Source organism: Phalacrocorax aristotelis, chromosome 1 (genome assembly GCF_949628215.1).
Source record: "Phalacrocorax aristotelis chromosome 1, bGulAri2.1, whole genome shotgun sequence".
NCBI lineage: Eukaryota > Metazoa > Chordata > Aves > Suliformes > Phalacrocoracidae > Phalacrocorax > Phalacrocorax aristotelis.
The window spans coordinates 178125090-178143193 of record NC_134276.1 but is presented as its reverse complement, the minus strand read 5'-3'; the positions used below and the strand labels follow the sequence as shown (position 1 = coordinate 178143193).

At 39.0% G+C, this 18104-nt stretch overlaps 1 protein-coding gene across 1 annotated transcript in view; it reads left to right on the top strand.

The window, feature by feature from the left end:
* TPH2 (tryptophan hydroxylase 2) overlaps positions 1–15788 on the top strand; it is a 51293-nt gene extending 35505 nt beyond the window's left edge. The window contains exons 9-11 of the mRNA XM_075080789.1: positions 6092–6187; positions 13496–13629; positions 13715–15788. Coding sequence (XP_074936890.1) covers positions 6092–6187; positions 13496–13629; positions 13715–13889 — 405 coding nt within the window. The 3' untranslated portion in view covers positions 13890–15788. The remainder of the gene's footprint in view (positions 1–6091; positions 6188–13495; positions 13630–13714) is intronic.
* The last annotated feature ends 2316 nt before the right edge of the window (positions 15789–18104 follow it).

Here is an 18104-nt window from a genome sequence, read left to right as displayed (position 1 = left end):
AGTTTGACTTTCAGAGGACTCCATCTCTTGGAGTCCCAGCTAAGATGTCGAAAGACCTGATGGTGCCTCTTGTGTTAACTGTGTGATATCTCTAGATGGCTGAAATTTGAAGTAACAGCTTGAAAAAGGAACGAGCAAATATTCACTTCAGCTACTGTAGGGAGTGCTGAACATGAATTCGCGTTGCATGTTGTAAAATAAAGTGGAAAAAGAGTGGCTCATTACTGCACATCATTTGTTCTTAATAACTCCATATGAAATTAATAAACCTTAAAACTCCAGGTTTTAGAAGTTGTTCAATATAAGAGTCAAATGATAGGGAAGGGGAAATAGGAAGGGTGAAGCATTAGGGCTTCAATGTCTTATGTTTAACAAATGATCTAAGCAGCAGTTCATAGTTTCAATGGTCTTGTCTCCTTAGCTGCATGTGAAGCTTCAGCACTGTTGGTTAATTATGCTGACAAAACTAAAGAGTTCTTTTTCTGACAGGGTTGGGCAAGTTGAGACAAGTGTGCTTTTGTGGGTGGATTTTTTCGCATCATCTGTGACTGCTAGCTGTGGTGGAGGGGAATCCTTGCCTTGCCAGGAAACACCAACCTTTTATACAGAAATGCTTTCCACTTAAGTGTTGAGGTTCTTGATTCTGCAGCTCCAAAGGTCTCCAAGGTTTTCAACTGACATAAAATTAGAGGGGTGGACAGACATCATCGTTGTGCAGAGCAAACATGGAGTGAGAGATCCAGGGGCTCCAGCTCTGTGGGAACTAACTTCTTTTGGAGTGGCAGCAGCAGAAAGATCCCAGGAGTGCTTCATCCTCCATTCTGTCTGCCCGCTTTTCAGAGTAGCAAGAGGGCCTTCTTCATGGGAGAATGAACAACAGAAAGACACGTTCTCTCAAGAGACACAAAGGTATTAGAGGGATGTTCTCCAGAGTTTATTCCAGAAGACGTATTGCACCTGCAAGATGGGGAACTGCAATACACATTTTCTTGTCTTGGCTGGGCTCCGCAGTGTTGGAGGTACAGAGTTACCTCCTTACTGATACTTCTGTAGCATGGTGTTGCTCGAGGTACATTTTCTGCTTCCATACAAACTCATGATGATAATTTTATTTTGGTTACCGTTATGAGTTTTTCTCCAGAAACTCCTGAAAGAAGAAACATATAATTTCAAAGTATTCACAAGGGGTTAAGCCCGCTCTGCTCACTACAGTGCATGCTTTCTCTGAGTATGTCAAGCCTCTGCGTTAGAGGAATTTGCATGTAGTGATACTGTGTGCTATGCCTGTCAACAGAAATGCAAAGGCTGGTGTGTGTCTATCCCTGAGTGCTCTGAGTGGCACCACATCTACTCAAACCTCTGTTTATGAAGAGATTGTTCCAAGCATTCAGCCTTAGAGAAAGGTCTGAATGCAAAGCAGTCAGATCAGGGGGAAAAAGGAGAATATTGTGAAATATATACACTTTGAAATCCGTGAAGGAAACCTCATTTTGGTGAGCCTAAATACATTTCAAAGTGGCAGACTAAACAAAATACCTCATGAAGGTAACTCTGAAAAATTAAACTTTGTTTTCTTACTTAGAAATGCTGTTGGCTGTGAATAGGGTCACTGCCTTTGTTGGAGGTAGGTGAATTATCTATAATGAAAGACTTAGGTATTGAATTTTACTTCGTTTCTGCTTTTGATCTATTCAGAAGCTCATCATGAGATTTATTTGTTGTTCAAAATCTCCCTGCATTTCTACTCAATAATGTTCCCACATGAATAGCTGTCAGATAGGCGGTATTGCTTGATGTCTGGACTCCAACATTGGGCTGTATTAGCTAGTTTGCCTGCGCTACCTGTGTTATATCTATCTGTTTCTTGTAGTGGAGCGTTCCTGATCCTACTCAACAGACTGTGAATTTTGAATAATTCAGTCAAATGTGAAATGCCAGCTGGGTTTTGGCGACTGTTGATGTCTCTGAGATTGAAAAATAAACAACTCTTCATAAATTTATTTGCACCAGCTCTGAATAAAGAAAGAAAGCACACACAGGAGTCACCGATATCTCTGAATCGACATTTGCTTGCAATCTGAGCCACTTTTACAGGCGGAAATAAAACACTTTTACTTCATTAATTCTTAGGACTCATTTCTAACAATGGGATTTTGAAGTCTCTCAGTTTTACGTAACTATCTTCTTACAAGATAATTACAGGTATATGAGAGATTTAATCTTTAGGTGAATAATTTTAGAGCTAAAATATCAAAGGTCTCCTAAAGAAAAAGGAATTAAACTTTGCATGTTGTGAACATATCACACGCATCTGAATTAAGAGTGATCCAGTCATATATCCTTTGAAATCTTAAATCCAGTAGAAAGAATGTAAAGATGCTTTTTTAAGGATATTTATTTGGCACTGGTCTTGCAAGTATTTACACACATTGCGAGTTGTATTGTCTTCGTGGCAACTAATTTTAAATATATGTAAAATGATTGTTTGTGCTACTACATGTCAGCTTGGGGCTGTAACCACATCCCGTTAGCAGTTCAGGTAGTGGTGAATACTCCCGTCCACGTGCGAGGGTTGCAGTCATGCAGTTACTCAATTTCTCCTTCCCCCTTGCGACAGGGAGTGCAAGTGAATCAGCTCTCGTCATGGCTGGTGTTCTCTGGACTCATCCCTACAACATCTTTACAAGGTACTTTTAGAGAACAGATAAAATCTCATGTTACACATCATGCTGAAAACTGCCAAGTGAACACAAATATCGGTCTCTAAGCTATACCATAAGAAAACTAAGCGAAGTGGAATGGCTTGAAAGACCTTTTTATGGAACAAGTCAGATTTTGAAGCACTGACTCTGTGACATTAGCACCCAGCACTGGGCACAAGCTCTTTGCAGAGGTCGCAGGAGGGAGATTCCCAAATGCAAACTGAAGTGATGTGAGGAGTGATTTTTCAAAGCCTTAGAAACCCGTCAGATGAGGAGAGTTGAGCTTATCAGACCTTTTTTCCTGCCTTTGAAAATTTCTAAACACTCTTCAATAACGTGGTGGGGTTTGTGTTCATTTTTTTTTTTCTTATTATTATTAGCTGTCATAGTTGTCACTGATTTTTTCCTTTTCTTTTTTGGTAGTCCAGTTTCTAATGCAGGACGGTACCTGAACATGAAGAGTAGACATTGTGTTTACTCTGGAGACCAGGCTTGGAGTTTGCCGGGGCTTGATCTTTTCTGTATCTTGCCTGTCAATAGCAGGACAACTGATCTGACTCTTACAATCTCACATGTACTGGGCCAGACCAGCTGCCCCAGTGTTTTGACTCATACTGGCAAATTGCAGACACCTGGAGGACAGTGTATGTCTAAAGCTATACGGTGGTGATATTCTCCTGGTATACTGCTTTAGCTGCGAATGAGTTTTGATTCAGGGACTCTGAAGAAAGAGATCTGCTATATTGGTATTTAATAGCCCTTATTAGGATTTTCTTCCATGGATCTATTTAATAATTTTTGAACCCATGTAGAGAGTGTTTCATGAGCATGACCATAAAGTACCTTTCATATACTTTTGTTAAATAAGAGAAATAAATTAAAATTGTATTGTACACTGTTTTGTGCTCCTGGCACAGTCTTGATCGTTACATTGATGTCTCTTGGCTTAAAAATTATTTTTAATCCTTCATTTGGCACTTTGATTCTTCATCTTATTTTGCCAATTTGGCTAACGGGGTGGCATTTTAGCTGAAGGCTCTTCAAGAACTACAGAATTTATACAACACGGAAAGACACCTTTCCTACTTCAAGAGTCTACCTATAGGTTGTAGCAAAGCCACACTTCACCCCAAAGATGAGATGGAACTGGAAGTAAAAGAGACAACAGGGTATTGCTGTGGCTTGTAGAGGAGCCACAAGTCTGGAGCTGCAGGCTGGGGAGTATGCCAGAGACGAGTCCAAGATTTGAAATCGAACGGGAGAGCCTGCATGCCCCCATTTGCGCTTGCATTCACCAGCCTACATGTGACAACAGTGTAATAATCAGGTATTTGCCTTCAGGTGAGGCTTTAAAAAATTTATTCATCTTAAAAGCTGTTTCTGTGTTCAGTCATTCCCACTCCAGTGCAGTTGTTATATACCTATAATATAGAGTACCACAGTCAGTGTGGTTTACCATACAAAGAGAGGCATACAGTAGGAATTTATGCATCTGGTCTATAAAAAGTGTCTCTATATAGTTAATATTTAACCTCCTTATCAGTACGCCTCGATGTTTGTAGACTTGAGAGCACAGCTTGCCAAAGCCTGCGTAGTCTCATAATGTACCAAGCCGCCTCTGCGTGTCTATCTGTGAGTGGGAGGGTGGGGGGAATCGTGTATTGCTGACTAATGATCTGAAGATGGCAGCATTGGGTGACCTATCTCATTTTCTTAGATAAGCAGAGCTCTCTTAAATACAGAAACTGTAGCTGTTGCATATGGCAAATTTATCAAAAAATCAGCTTTTCATTTGATGGACTTTTCTTAATGCTATAGCTTAATACCACAAGTTAGTAGTAGGCAGACATTTTGTCACCTGGTCAGTTTGTATGCATTTTATTTGAGTTAGTTATACTGAGAGTGCTAGTCATATCAATATTGAAGACGGGCTCTCATCAGCAAGTGCTGGCTCATAAATATGACTCCCTTTTATAATAGTAACAGCTATAATAATTTTTGAACTTACATAAAAAAGCTTCCTCTTTGTGTGCTGTCTATCTGTCAAGGAGGAAGTAAAATTGAGGTCTCCCTCTGTCTTGTGAACACCCTGGCTCTGGGCAGCAGGGCTTGCTGTCTCCTGTGCCAGTGTTAGTTCTCTGCCTTCTGCCCCTGCCATCCCCATGAGCGCACATCCTCAGGGGGGTGGAGAGCATTTCTTTTCCCTCCCTCCGCTGGCCCTATACCAAATACTGGGTTATTTCTTATCCTAAATTCATATTTCCTGCAAGGACATGTAAATCTGTTAGGTTCAGTGGTGTTATGTCCCTTTGCATAAAAACTGAAATTGTCAGACAATGTAATAAACTCACAAATGTATATAGGGGTGTGTGTATAGATACATGCAGTATTTTTCTGGAAGTTAGAAATCACCTTCTTAAAGCCTTCATATGTAGAAATAGTTACTAGCTTAATCTCAACTGCTTGATTTAACAGCAAAAAGCAATCTTGATGTGTTATGACAAAACCAAACTAAAACTCACTACCATAGAAGCAGAATTGACTGTCTTTTTTTGCATTTAGTGGACAGTGGGCTACTTGTGCTTCTTACTGACTTCCTAATATTTAGGTTTGCTGGGTGGATGCAGCAAAGTTGGATACAGTACTGTATGCTGAGTTAGCGCATCCCTTTCACAGCTTCTCATCAGTTTTACAGCTCAGATATGTTACCTGATTGAATGTAGACCTAAAGAACAATTTTAAAGGATTGGTCAAGTGAACTCATTCGACTGACTGTAATTTTCTTTCTGAAATTTAAGAAGCCAAGTAGCATATTACTTCTTCGTTTATGGCAGAGTAAAATCTAGTGAAGACTAAGGCCTCAAGAAGGCTCTTAAGTACATACATGTAAGTAAGTTCATTCTAACTCAAGGCAGCGCTTAAATATGTGCCAGACTTTGAAGTGGCATCAGCTTGAGCTTAAAGCTGAGTGCTCTGAACTAGATCTCAGGATCTTCAGTGGTTCCTAGACAGGCAGACCAACTACCTTGCAGGTTTTTATTTTAAGGCACCTCATTTATTTCACCAGGTTTCAAAAATCTCTGCAGATTGCTGTCAGTGCCTTTGATACCTAAATGATCTTGCTTGTCTGTTCCTAACTGGCCATCCATGTTAACTGCTTGGGTGCCCAGAAAGAAAGCAGAATCTCACATTTTTGTGCAAAGCTCCCTTACTGCAGAACATGACATTTAAAGTACTTAGCAGTAATAACATACTTTATCTGAATTTATATTAAAGACGTGAAATTCTGAAGAAGTGGGGCAATCAAGTGAATATGGTGCCAATTGTCATTGCCCAAGTACCTCTTTGCAACTACACTATATGTATCTCTGTATCTGTTTATTTTACAGTGCTATTTTTTTACAATTGAATTTGGCCTTTGCAAGCAAGAAGGACAACTACGTGCTTATGGAGCAGGACTTCTGTCTTCTATTGGTGAATTAAAGGTATATGCCCTTAAAGCAGACTTTAAAGATTAACTTGCTTTTAATCTTAAAAAAATAATAGTGGGATGTAAATATTTTGACTTTCAAATAACAGTTGAAGTTCTCAAGGTAGAAAGTTTACTTTTAAAATGTGATATTGACCTAAAAGCTTTGTTTGAAATATCATCTGGCACTTGAAGCATGAAATGAATTTATAAGGTCCAAAGTTCCAAAGCAACTATAAACTACAAAACTTATTTCTGTTTGAATTTGTGTTTCTTGTAAAAAGAGGCTCCTAGGTGGTAACAGGTAAGGGTGCCTTGGACTCTGAAAGCTTTGTTAAGAAGAGAAGCATATATTTTTAATCCACACAAAAATTGTTTTGAAATCAGATGTGATTCTGTTGTAAGTAATCCAGTGTATTTCAATTGATTCATTATTGGTATTAAAAGAACAACATTTATTAAGGTCTTGATTCGGTAGATTAATCATATTTAAAATTAAGGAGTGCATATAAACTCATGCTAGATGTGAAGTACATGGCTATGTAACAATAGGTAGAGCCCTAGACTTATAAAGGTGAAAGTGTTTAACCTTGCATTGTGTGAGTAGTTGTAGTGGATCATTTATTGCCTTTTTTATGCCTAGAAAACATAGGGAACAAGCAAAAGGTATTTTGCTACAAGTGTAGTATTTTGGGACATAGCACATCTCTTGCAAGATGGGAGGGAAGGGGAAGGCGAGGGAGGAGTACTGTCTTCTGGGACATTTGGTTTTAGAAAGCATATACAGAACAGTATTTATGAACTGCTTTGCAATATATCTGCTGTTGATTTGTGTTCAACTATCTTCCCACCCTCCTGGGCCGGCTTTCAGTGAACTACTTGGCAGTTTAACAGGAACATCTCAGTCTCCTTTTGCTGTTTGTTTCACCTGTAACTGAGAATGTTCATGGTGATGCTCATTAGTCAATTTGCTATTCATTCATTAGTAGAAAAAAGGTTGAAGCAAATTACCTTCTCCAATATTTTTTCTTTGATTGCATTACAATTACTCTAAGTTCACTGAATACTTCAGCCACAGAAGCATTCTGTATCAGCCTGGCAATATTTTATACCCACAGTGCAAAGATGGGTAAATGCAGAGAGATGAACACGTCCCAGTTGTTTTCCTCTAGCCCAACAACATTCAGTGCTAAGCCCCAAATTCTGTGCAGGATTCTGCAGAGAATCAGGGCTTTTATTTAAACTAACAGTTACAGTCATTAGGTGATGGCCCTGAAAATACCTATCACATCATTTACAAAATCTAAGGGCATAAAACCGAGGAAATGAATAGTCGAAAACATCATAAATCTCCTACCATCAATGTTATAAACAAACACATTATTCTAGTCAAGTGGGCATATTTTGTTACCACACAGTTGTGATCCCAAATCTGTGTTCTTCACTCGGCAATAATCTCAGTGTATAAATGCAAAGAATAATCCTTTTGAAAAGCAACAGTAAAAATTAAATAGTGTGCACATTAATGGACTATATTGATCTGCTTCGAAAGTATGGCCATATATCATAATAATTTTGCCATAAATCAATAATGTTATAAACTTTTCTATTACACTACATATATATTTCATAGATGTGAAGCCAGGAGGGACTATTAGATCATCTGGTTTGACCTGTTATGTACCATAAGATATTAAATTTCACCAGATCTTGTATGTACTGAGCATAGGGACTTAAGTTAGACATTTCAGTTATTGAGAGACTAAGCACTTGTGTGCTGCAGGCACAGAACAGCACCATACCACAAATAGCCGTAGTCTCCATGAAGGAACTGGTAAGGCGAAAAATGTACAGAAAGTCTTTGCAGGACTGTGCTCCAGGGTAGAAAAGAAGGTAAAAGGTAAGGAAAAAAAAATACAAAAAACCTACTAAGTACTATAACTAACTACTCAGTTAATCTGACCATGGGAGAAGCTGTTTCTAGACTGGAAACCTGGTAGTGAGTGTGCTTCTTATCAGGTGCTTAGCAAAGAGAATGTCTGGGCGCTCATGACATTGGTGCACAGCCTTGCATCAAGCCATCATCATGCCGGTCTCTGATGTTTCCTGGGAAAGCAACCTCCCCTACCTCTGCCCCTATGGCCTAGCACCTATTGGGAGAGAAAATTTCTTCCTTGACTGGAAGGTGTCTGAAAGATAATGCTAATATAATAGACTGTAGTTGAGATCTGAAATGCTAATGGATGAGAGCAATTGCTCTGAAATTGCTCTGAAAATGACGACAACAATACCAACTGTTTCTGTGGTGAGTGGGGATGAGTAGGAGACTCGGCCTGCATGGCCATGAAGTCTGACCCTCAACGTGTGCAACACCCATACTTCTCATAGGAGTCAGAGTGAAGAAGCCCTTTCAGAAATATCTACTGCTATTCTTACACAATAGCGACTGTGGGCCTATAGTCCCTTCTACGAAGAAGTTAAAATACTTATTTTTTCCTTGTAACTAGGAAGGTAGATCTTGTTTCAATGTTCATTTTTGCTACCTTGACTTTATAGGCATTTGATTATTAATATGCTTTTGTCAGGAGGAAGAAAATTCTCCAGCTGCCTATCAGATCTCTTTTTAATGCAACATTATTCACAGAAAACAAAATGGTGGTCAATTTTATGTGTAATATCTAGAAATTTCTAGAGATAAATGAGTCATGTTATTTGCAGAGTGGGAGTGGCCAGCAGTATTTGGGCCTTTCAGATGAGTGAATGGCTTGTTCAGTCATCCGTATTTCTACATTATACTGCTGCACTCTGCAAATCTGATCAACAGCTTTAGCAACAAAGAACTATAAAAGCTAGAGACATGTGGGCACCAGCCTAACAATATAGGATTCCCTTCAAGTTTTTTCCTCACTCAGTATTTAGACTTCAAATTTAACATGCTGAAAAATGCAACTCCTGATGTGCATGCTATGGAAGCATCGAGCAAAAAAAATTTAAAAGCACAACAAAATAAGGAGAAAAAGAAGATTAAAAATGAAGCCTGGAGGGAAAAAAATAATACAGTAAGTAGTTATAAAATGTTCTGCCTAGTATAGTCAGGTTAACTCTAGCTAACACTATTACGCAGTATATATTTAGGGCATAGAGATAAGGCAGAAATAATGTACATTTCAATTATTAAAACTATTTCTAAAAAGTAGTCCAAATGTCTTCAGAAACTTTAATCTATTTACTTTGTATGATGCTCTCTTGAACTCTTTCATTAAAGGCCAACTTCAGTTGGCTGTAGATCAAGTCATATATCTTGTTATATGCTTCTATATTTAACAGAGGGGTAGACTTAAAATCTTTCTATATAGATTTTTAAAGTCAAATACAATATCCAGTCTTATTTTGTTTTAATGATAATGTATGTTAAGGAGAGCCAGCATTAGCCTTTGTAACCAAAAAGATTCAAGTACAAGTTTTGGCTCTGTTTTCTGAAGAGGATGAAGATGATGGAGAAGACAACTGCTGGATCCCAGATGCTCATTTTAGTGCTCTTTTCCTTATTTTTCTAAACAATATATAAAATCATACTGATGAAATAAAAGAATTTTGGTAAAATCAGGACACTGACAGATTTGCAACCTATGTTGTAGACAAGCAGAAAAACTTTTAAGAGCAGATTTTCCAAGACTCTGTGTTCCCCCCCAGAATAACAAGGTGATAAAATCAGTACTGACACACAGACAATTCTTGACCTGTGTTCTTCTGCCCTCCTGCACTCCTCACACAGTGCAGTATTTATAACTCATCTCAAGCTTTCCCCTTGCTAGCTGAAGATTTTGCTTTTTGGGTTTGTTTTTTTTTGGTGGTTGTTTTTTGTGAAACTGAAACACTCCAAGTTGTATTATTACACTCCATTTTTTTTTTTATACTCAAAGGAGAAATTACAAGACCAAACTCTTTTTTCATGTGTCAGTGATAGTGGTCACTTAGAAAATGATTCACGGTCGCTCAGTGTAAATGCCTGGTGCCACCTGAGATGCCTCAGTATATCAGACCAGCTCTCCAGCTGCCACTCCAGAAATGTCTAAGGCTTCTTTAGGTCCTGTGCTATATCTTCCATCCCTGTAGAGATGCATCAGACATCCTAGGCCTAGAGACCTGTGGTTGGGTGTACCTCAATCACACTTTTAACCTTTGATCTAGCAGGGAGTGGAGGCATTTCTTTAGTGCTATGCCTATTTCCAATATGGGTAGTTGTCTTAATTCTTAAGCTGTCCAGTTGTCTGATACTGCTGCTTTTCCTGAGTATCAATGGTGATTCATTTGGAAGTTTAATCCCAAACTCTTCTTGCTTGAACTGAAGGAGAATCACCATTAGCTGTATTAGCATAAGCAGTACAATTTGTACTGAACAGGCCACTAGAGACAATTAGCAGAAATCCACAAGATGGTAGGATGCTCTATTTGACCAAAAGCTATTTTACATATGATTGTTAGCCTTTTCACCTCATTGGAGGTAGATAACTGAGGAGGTCTGTGATGGAAAAATCTGTACTGGATACTTAATCATTCGAGTTCACTGAAGAACCGAATGTCCAACCAAAACATAAGTGAATAGCATTCATTAAAAAAAAATCCTAGTCTGAGCTTGAAAGCTTTTGGACTCACCAGGTGAAGTTTTTCAGTGAGATTCTGTACTTCATAATGTTGAGAATGCCAACATTTTAGAGCACTATAATGTTTCTGAAAAAAATTTAGTTCAGCTTTGAGTCAGTGTCCTTAGTATCCTAATAGACAGACCATAAACTGTCTAGTGTATGAAGGTTTGTCTGCAGGCTCAGTTCAGTTGCTGAACTCTGGCGTTGCTGGTATCAGCATATCAACTCAATAGTAGACGTTACAGATACCAGGCAGCAGAATTTGAAACAGTGATCCAGATTGGCAAAGATTTTTCCCATTGCTTTGGTAGCCATGACAATGCCTACTTGATCTAAGAGCCAAAAAAACCATATCCTAGAAGGGAGTAGGTATCTTGGGTGGGAATTCATCACAATTTAGGCACTTCATTCCTAAACTGCAGTCCTATGAATAATTGATCAGTTGTCACCTACCTTTGAAGACATGTCTGAATTCTTTATTCTCTGTTACCAGGTTGTATGTTTCCTGGTGTTTGCACATCCCAGTCTCTGCAGAGCTGCTTTGTGAAGCAGCAGCTCTGCTCGTGCGTAAACTGGGATCCAGAAAGTAGGATTTATTTCATATAATCTGAGGAGAAAAGCCAGAAAGGCTTTCTCAGAGGATATCCGTTGTGATAAAGAGTTAGCTTTTGCTTCTCTTTAAGCTCTTCCATTTTATAAAATTACAGCTCAATGATTAGAGCAGTTGTTCAAAATGTAGAAACCACAGGCTGAATCCCTTCTTGCCTCTGATGGCTTCAATCCCAAGGAGTAGGCCTGGCCCAGCAGAGGCCATTAGTGAGCGAGAAGAGGAGAGGATAACCCTGTCACCCTTTGTGTTGAATTTGTCACAGTACAGGAGAGAATCTGTGAGCCAGAAGTGGTCATCTACTGATTCAGTTCCTAAGAAAACATGTCCTGTATCACCCTCTTGATTCCCTGCACAGGGCTTCACTCAGAGTTTTAAAACTTTGTGCTTTAGACATATGAGACTTCAAGTCACACTTGGAAGTACAAAGGCACCTTAAGAGATGTTTTTATCTATAGTTAACCTCCCAGGGAGCCTATTAAAATTTCCAGTCAAGAAAAACAAATTAATTTCAATAGAAGGAGGTAAATGCCTAAATTTACAGGCAATCAACCACATCATGGCTCTGCAAGGAGAAAGTGACAACAGGGATATAGGCAGGGGCCTAATACAGTGAGTCTGTTCCTGCAATCCTTTTAGAAGATGATACTGGTTAAGACAGACCATTTTTTATTTTCGTTTTCAAACTTGTTTAACTGATGACTGACTAGAAACAGCAAACCTTGTGAGAAGGAAAAGATATATGTACCAAAAAAAGTTAATTCCCTGACATTTGAAGATTCCATGCATTAATTTTTCATGTATTTATTTTTGGAGAGAGTGGAGGTGGGAGGAAGAGGTTCCTGTTCCAGTTTTATGTCCTGTTATTTGGAGACTGCAGGTTGAGAGCTAGTGGCATATTTTCAGAGCCTTTCACAGGGATTTAGGAATGAGCATAAGCAAGAGCCCAGGTAAAAGGTGTGGTGAATACCTTAAGTTAATACCTTACTCAGCTGAAAAGAATGTCCATGCAGAAATAAAGTAAAGAAACGAGGCACCTTCGGACTTCAGGGATCTGTTCCCTCCCTGTTATTTCTCTATGCTTTTCATGCACATCTTCACTATGAATGGATAGTAGGGGACTAAAGGTTGAAAGTTGACCTAAATACACTGTCCTTCCTTACCTCATACTTCTGTACAGAGCACTGAGAATGAAAATATGTGTTCTCTAAAAGTTAAGGTAGATCCAAAGTCTGACACAAGTATTCAAATAGAAAGGGGAGCTAGAAAAAGATTGTGTTGGAAAATGTCTCAGTACCTGATTTTCAGTTTTGAAACCTCTGTGTGCTTTCTAGTGGCTTGTGCCAGACACATGAGGAGAAAGGCTGATCGGAAATCCCTTCTCTGGGTAGCAGCATTTGATGCCTTGTCTGCCCAGTGACTGCTCTGTACTTGTCTATGCCTGTTTATTATTATTATTTAGTTATTTTTTCCTTGCAGTACGATATGGAGCATTATTGGTCAGGTGTACGTGGCAGAAGGGTAATACATTTCATCAGCATGCAATAAATGGGCACTATTTAATGGTTTTTGAGATATATAGTTTCACTCTTAAACTCACTTTCAGGAAAATAGTATATGATTTGGCCTGAAAATGTAAAGCACAGATTATATGAATGGTTTGGTCAGACTCAATTCACCCGCCACGACAATGATCAATTCTGTCAGTTAAGTGACATTTTTGGGTCATACATATTTGTAGTTGTATAGATCATTTTTCAGGAATGGTTATTTAATGAATTTCCTGTTTGCAGCTAAAGATTTAGGTCTGTATGCCTACACGTCAGGTGCATTTCTAATATCTTTATTATTTTAGTTATTTTGGGGGAAAAATTACTTTTATAAAAAGAGCTTTTTAAATAACAAATGATTTATTCTGTTTAATCTGAAAAACCACTGTATGTAAAATGAGAGGCTCCCAACTAATGGGAACATACAGCACTGCGATATAAAAGCTGTATATATGAACAGTTGTATAGATACGCAGCAGTATCAAAACACGTTTTAACAGATCCTGTGGTGTATTTTGCAGCATGCTCTTTCTGACAAGGCCAATGTGAAAACATTTGATCCAAAGACAACTTGTTTGCAAGAATGCCTTATCACTACTTTCCAGGAGGCTTACTTTGTTTCAGAAAGTTTTGAAGAAGCCAAAGAAAAGATGAGGTAAATTATTTCCCTTGACTCAAAAGTCTAATTTTCTCTTCTTCAGTGGTAAAAAAAGGGGTGTTAATTTTCTTTTTTCTTTCAGGGACTTTGCCAAGTCAATCAATCGTCCCTTCTCTGTGTATTTCAATCCATATACACAAAGTATTGAGATTCTGAAGGATACCAGGAGTATAGAAAATGTTGTCCAGGACCTCCGCAGCGATCTAAACACTGTATGTGATGCTTTAAGCAAAATGAACAGATATTTAGGGATATGATATGTGTGGCACTGTGACTTGCTGTCAGTTGCTTTTTCTGTAGCCAGTCTAGTAACATCACATGATATTGGCTAACTTCTCAAACCCATCAATTTTCCCTTTACGGTTTGGCCTGTGGCTTGCATCATTGTGTAGCTCTGTCTAATTGTAACGTGCAGACAAACCAAGGCAATGCTAATTAGTAAACGCAACATGGAATGTGGCAGAATATAATCATCAATTCCTCAACATGTACTAGCACACCATTAAAAACTTGCCTAGCAATGGTTTTGTTTCCATAAGGTGATTCACTTCAATGTATAAGAAATAGTGTTACTGTTTTCATTAAGTCTGAGTTTATATCTTTATAATCCCTTTCCTCCCATAAGAATCTGGAAAAAATTGGTTGCAACATTTTCATTTTCTTTGTAAGAGAACCTGTGTTTCTTTCTAGAGTGCTGAAGACCATGTGTTGCCCATATGTCTGTAACAGAACCGAGTGTGTCTTGTGACTGAACAATACAATTTATATACCAATGCTGAGATCAGGAAGGCTATGTGTCAGTACTAAAAGGTCTGTGGAGATTACAGGTTATGAGAACTTGCAACTGACAAACATTCAATGTGGCCGAGTAATTGCAACACAATAATAATAAAAAAACCCTCTGACAATTCTTGTAGAAAGGTAGTTCTAGTTCATGCATGTGTTACCTGTGACGGTCCTGAGCATAATTCCTCTGCGAGGGCTACCTGGGGATAAGAAAGGAAGCGCTTGTGTTAATTCCAGGTTGTTAGATGTGAATATAAAGCCCTTCTCCATCACTGTGTGCCTTCTGCATTCCCTTGTCTTTTGAACATACTCCTCTTGCATTTCATGCATAATTTGCCTTTCCTCATTACGCCACATTCAACCTTGACATGGCCATGCATGACTGGGTCTACGTTGTATCAGTATCAGCACATATAAAAGGGTGAATATGGAAGTTGTTATTTAATTATAGCCAAGATGATTATCAGTTAGTACATTACTTGGGGGGTGATTAAATCATAGAGACACCCAAGCTGCCTAGCATGTACCAGATGGAAGCAGGTAATGCCTGAGTTAATAAACTCTAAGTTAGCAAGCTCTGACAGAAGTACAAGCTCTGTCTGGGGAGCACAGTGCAGAAATATTTGAGCCGGCTCTTATCTGGAAGCAATAATTATGCATGTCTTTCATTTATCTGAGTTATTCTATTCTCCTATTAGCCAAGATAATGGAGAGTTGACTATATTGTATGGACCCTTCTTAATAGAAACCACGTGGCTTATGCAGATCATGTCAGTATGGGTGAAAGTGTCATAGCTGGTCTACATATATGGAAAATAGGTATCTATTGAAGCTGCTCTCCTGGCTGAAAGGGTCATACAGATACTCTTAAGTGTTGCTAGCAATTTCAGCATAAAAAGAGCACCACTTGATAGTACCAGCATATCCTTAAATAAGAGGCAATCTATAAGGATGATTTTCACAGGGAAATTTGCCACCTCCTCAGAGATAACTATGAGATAACAGAAAATGCTCTTTCCTCAGGATGGTCCCTGCTGCATTCTAATGCTGCTGTTAATAGGGTGTGGAACAGTCTAGTTTTAGATTTAACTGCGACTGCCGTTGGTACAAATGAAGAGCTGTTGAATTATCCCATGGGGATCAGCATGCCGGAGGAGTTCAACTTCTTGATATTAGCTCTGACTCTGTTAGCTAGCACTTACCACAGAGGAATCACTGGCAACCTTGGCATGGAAGTTTCTCCCTCTTTCTTCTCATGGAATATGATGAACCTCTCATAGCCCTTTCTGGAGAAAATGGACTGTACTGAGATTTGCTTTAACTGGTCTGAAAAAAAAACATTGCTTAAGTAAAATAAAGTTTTGTTGAGTAACAAAGATCCAAAGTTTACAAAGTTACTGTTGCTTTCCCTTGAATCAGAATTATGCAGGAAAACTTTAAATACTTACAATATCTGGATTTACTCTTGACTTTTCTGAATAGCTTAAAATAAGAATTCCACAGCAGTAAAATAATAGGAGCATATCTTTGTTTTGTTTTGTGCTGTTAGCAACTAAATCTTATTATGGATTAGGGAGAAACCCTTGAAATCCAATAGTCATTTTAGGACTAATGATGGCAAGGAAACTGTCTACAATGAAGATATAATGTCAATGAAACAGAACATTGTCAAAGGATAATGGGCTCCTGCTGCTAGATATATGCTTAATCCAATGATTTTATTTCTATTATACAACATGATTAAAAATAAATTAAATATAATGGGCTAAGGAATAATAGTGATTTAGAGAGACAATTGCTCATTGTTCTTACATAGCAAAGCTGCCTTCTTACAGGCTGCAGAGCAAACTGGCTTTGGGCTTCAGCCAGTCAGGAGCCAGGACTGGGAAGGAATGCTTTAAAAAGTGCACTGTTGCACTTTTATGAATCAAATAGTTCCAGCTTAGCTGAAATTCTTCTCTGTGGTTTTTATTAGCAAATTAAGATCAGCCATGCAGCAATCTCCTTGGATGACAAGCTCATTTAAGCATAATGAGGGAATTATTGACAGTTATCAAATTACACTAACGTTTCATTTAAAATAGGCCATATTTATCTAAGGTGCTTGTTTAGCTTTAGTGAGCTGGACTCTGGAAATTGGACTTCTGGTTTAGGCTCATTTATTTCCTGTGTAATTCTGAACTGATGCTTTATGGGTCTGAGATATATGCACTTGCTTTGCCTGCATGGAGTAAATGGGCCCCAGCTTAATGAATGTAAAGCATTGCAGTGTTTACTACCATGCAAAGTCTAAAATGAAAAACAGCACTGTGAGACATTGCAGCAAATACAAATACCAAGTTTCATTTGCAAACCAAGACATGGTTCATGCATTTCATTTCATTTGTTCGGTAGAGGGGATGGAGTGGGGAAGGTGTTAACACAATAAATTGCGTTTTCCCTCTCTACTCTTCGAGACCTGCTTAGAAGCCTGTTTTAAGTTCAGCCCTTCAGTACACTTTCACGAAATAGGGTGTCTTTTCCTTTCTTCTTCTTCTGATATCCTAATGTGATGGAGAAAATTCCAGACATTTACCATACCGTAATGTATATTTACTGATGCACTGTAATGGATTACAGAAGAAAGTTTCACATCTTTGAAAGGACAGCCTGGCTCAGAGAGCTGAAGCTGCTGAGGACTTTCACCCACAGGCTGCTGGTACAAATCCAGCCCAGTCAGCAGTTACTGAAAGCTATCACCAGCCAGCAGCAGCCTGGCTTGTGTGTGATGAACTGGGAAGTTGGGATTGCTTAGTTTGGAGTAGAGGAGACTGAAGGGAGATGTGATAACCTTTTTCAAACACACAGAAATAGCTGCAAAATGGAAGGGACAAACTGTTCTCTGGGCTTAAGAACTAATGGACTTAAATTGCAGGAAAGGAGCATTAAGTTATGTAACAGTAAAACATGGGGGACAGATTGTCTAGGGAGACGGCAGAGCCTCCACCATTTTTTAAGAGCATAGGTCAGGCTGCTGTCTCAGGAGTGATGTTAGCACAGTCAGTCCCATCGTGAGACCAGGAGAGAGGCTATAGGACGTCTTGAAGTCCCTTAGAGCGACTGCCTGGGAAAGGCTTCAGCCTGCTCACGAAAGGCCTCCAGCCGGCACACAAAAGTACTAATGGCCAACAGTCACCACTGTGGAGCATTTGTACATCATCTGCGCCTCTGCCTCCTCTCTCGGTTATTGAATAACCCTAAGAAGTGGTTCTTCATCTTTCCATCTTCCCGTAGGGAATGAATAGGATCCCTAGCCTGAGTGTAGCCCCGAATGCTGACTGTGGTGCTCTGTTTTCTTAGGCCATCTGAGAGAGCTCTGTGTATGAGTAACCTGCTAGTTACAGCTACCCAGAGGCACAAGACTGATAGTGAGCAACCAGCGCTTGTCCTTTTTGTAAACAAGGTTTAAAGCTGCTCAACTTTATAAACAAAATAGAAATACATATTTCATCCTATCTATGCCTGCATTTGGGCTGTCAGGAAGACTGTACTCCCTTGAACAATCTGGAGAACATGGAGCTCTTCCAAGCTCCTGGGCTCGAGTGCTCCAGCCACACATCAACCTTGTGTCTTGGAGAAATCTGGGTACAGAGCAGCCTGTTCTCCCTAACTCCCTGGTTTCCAAGGGAAAGAAACCCAGTGGTATA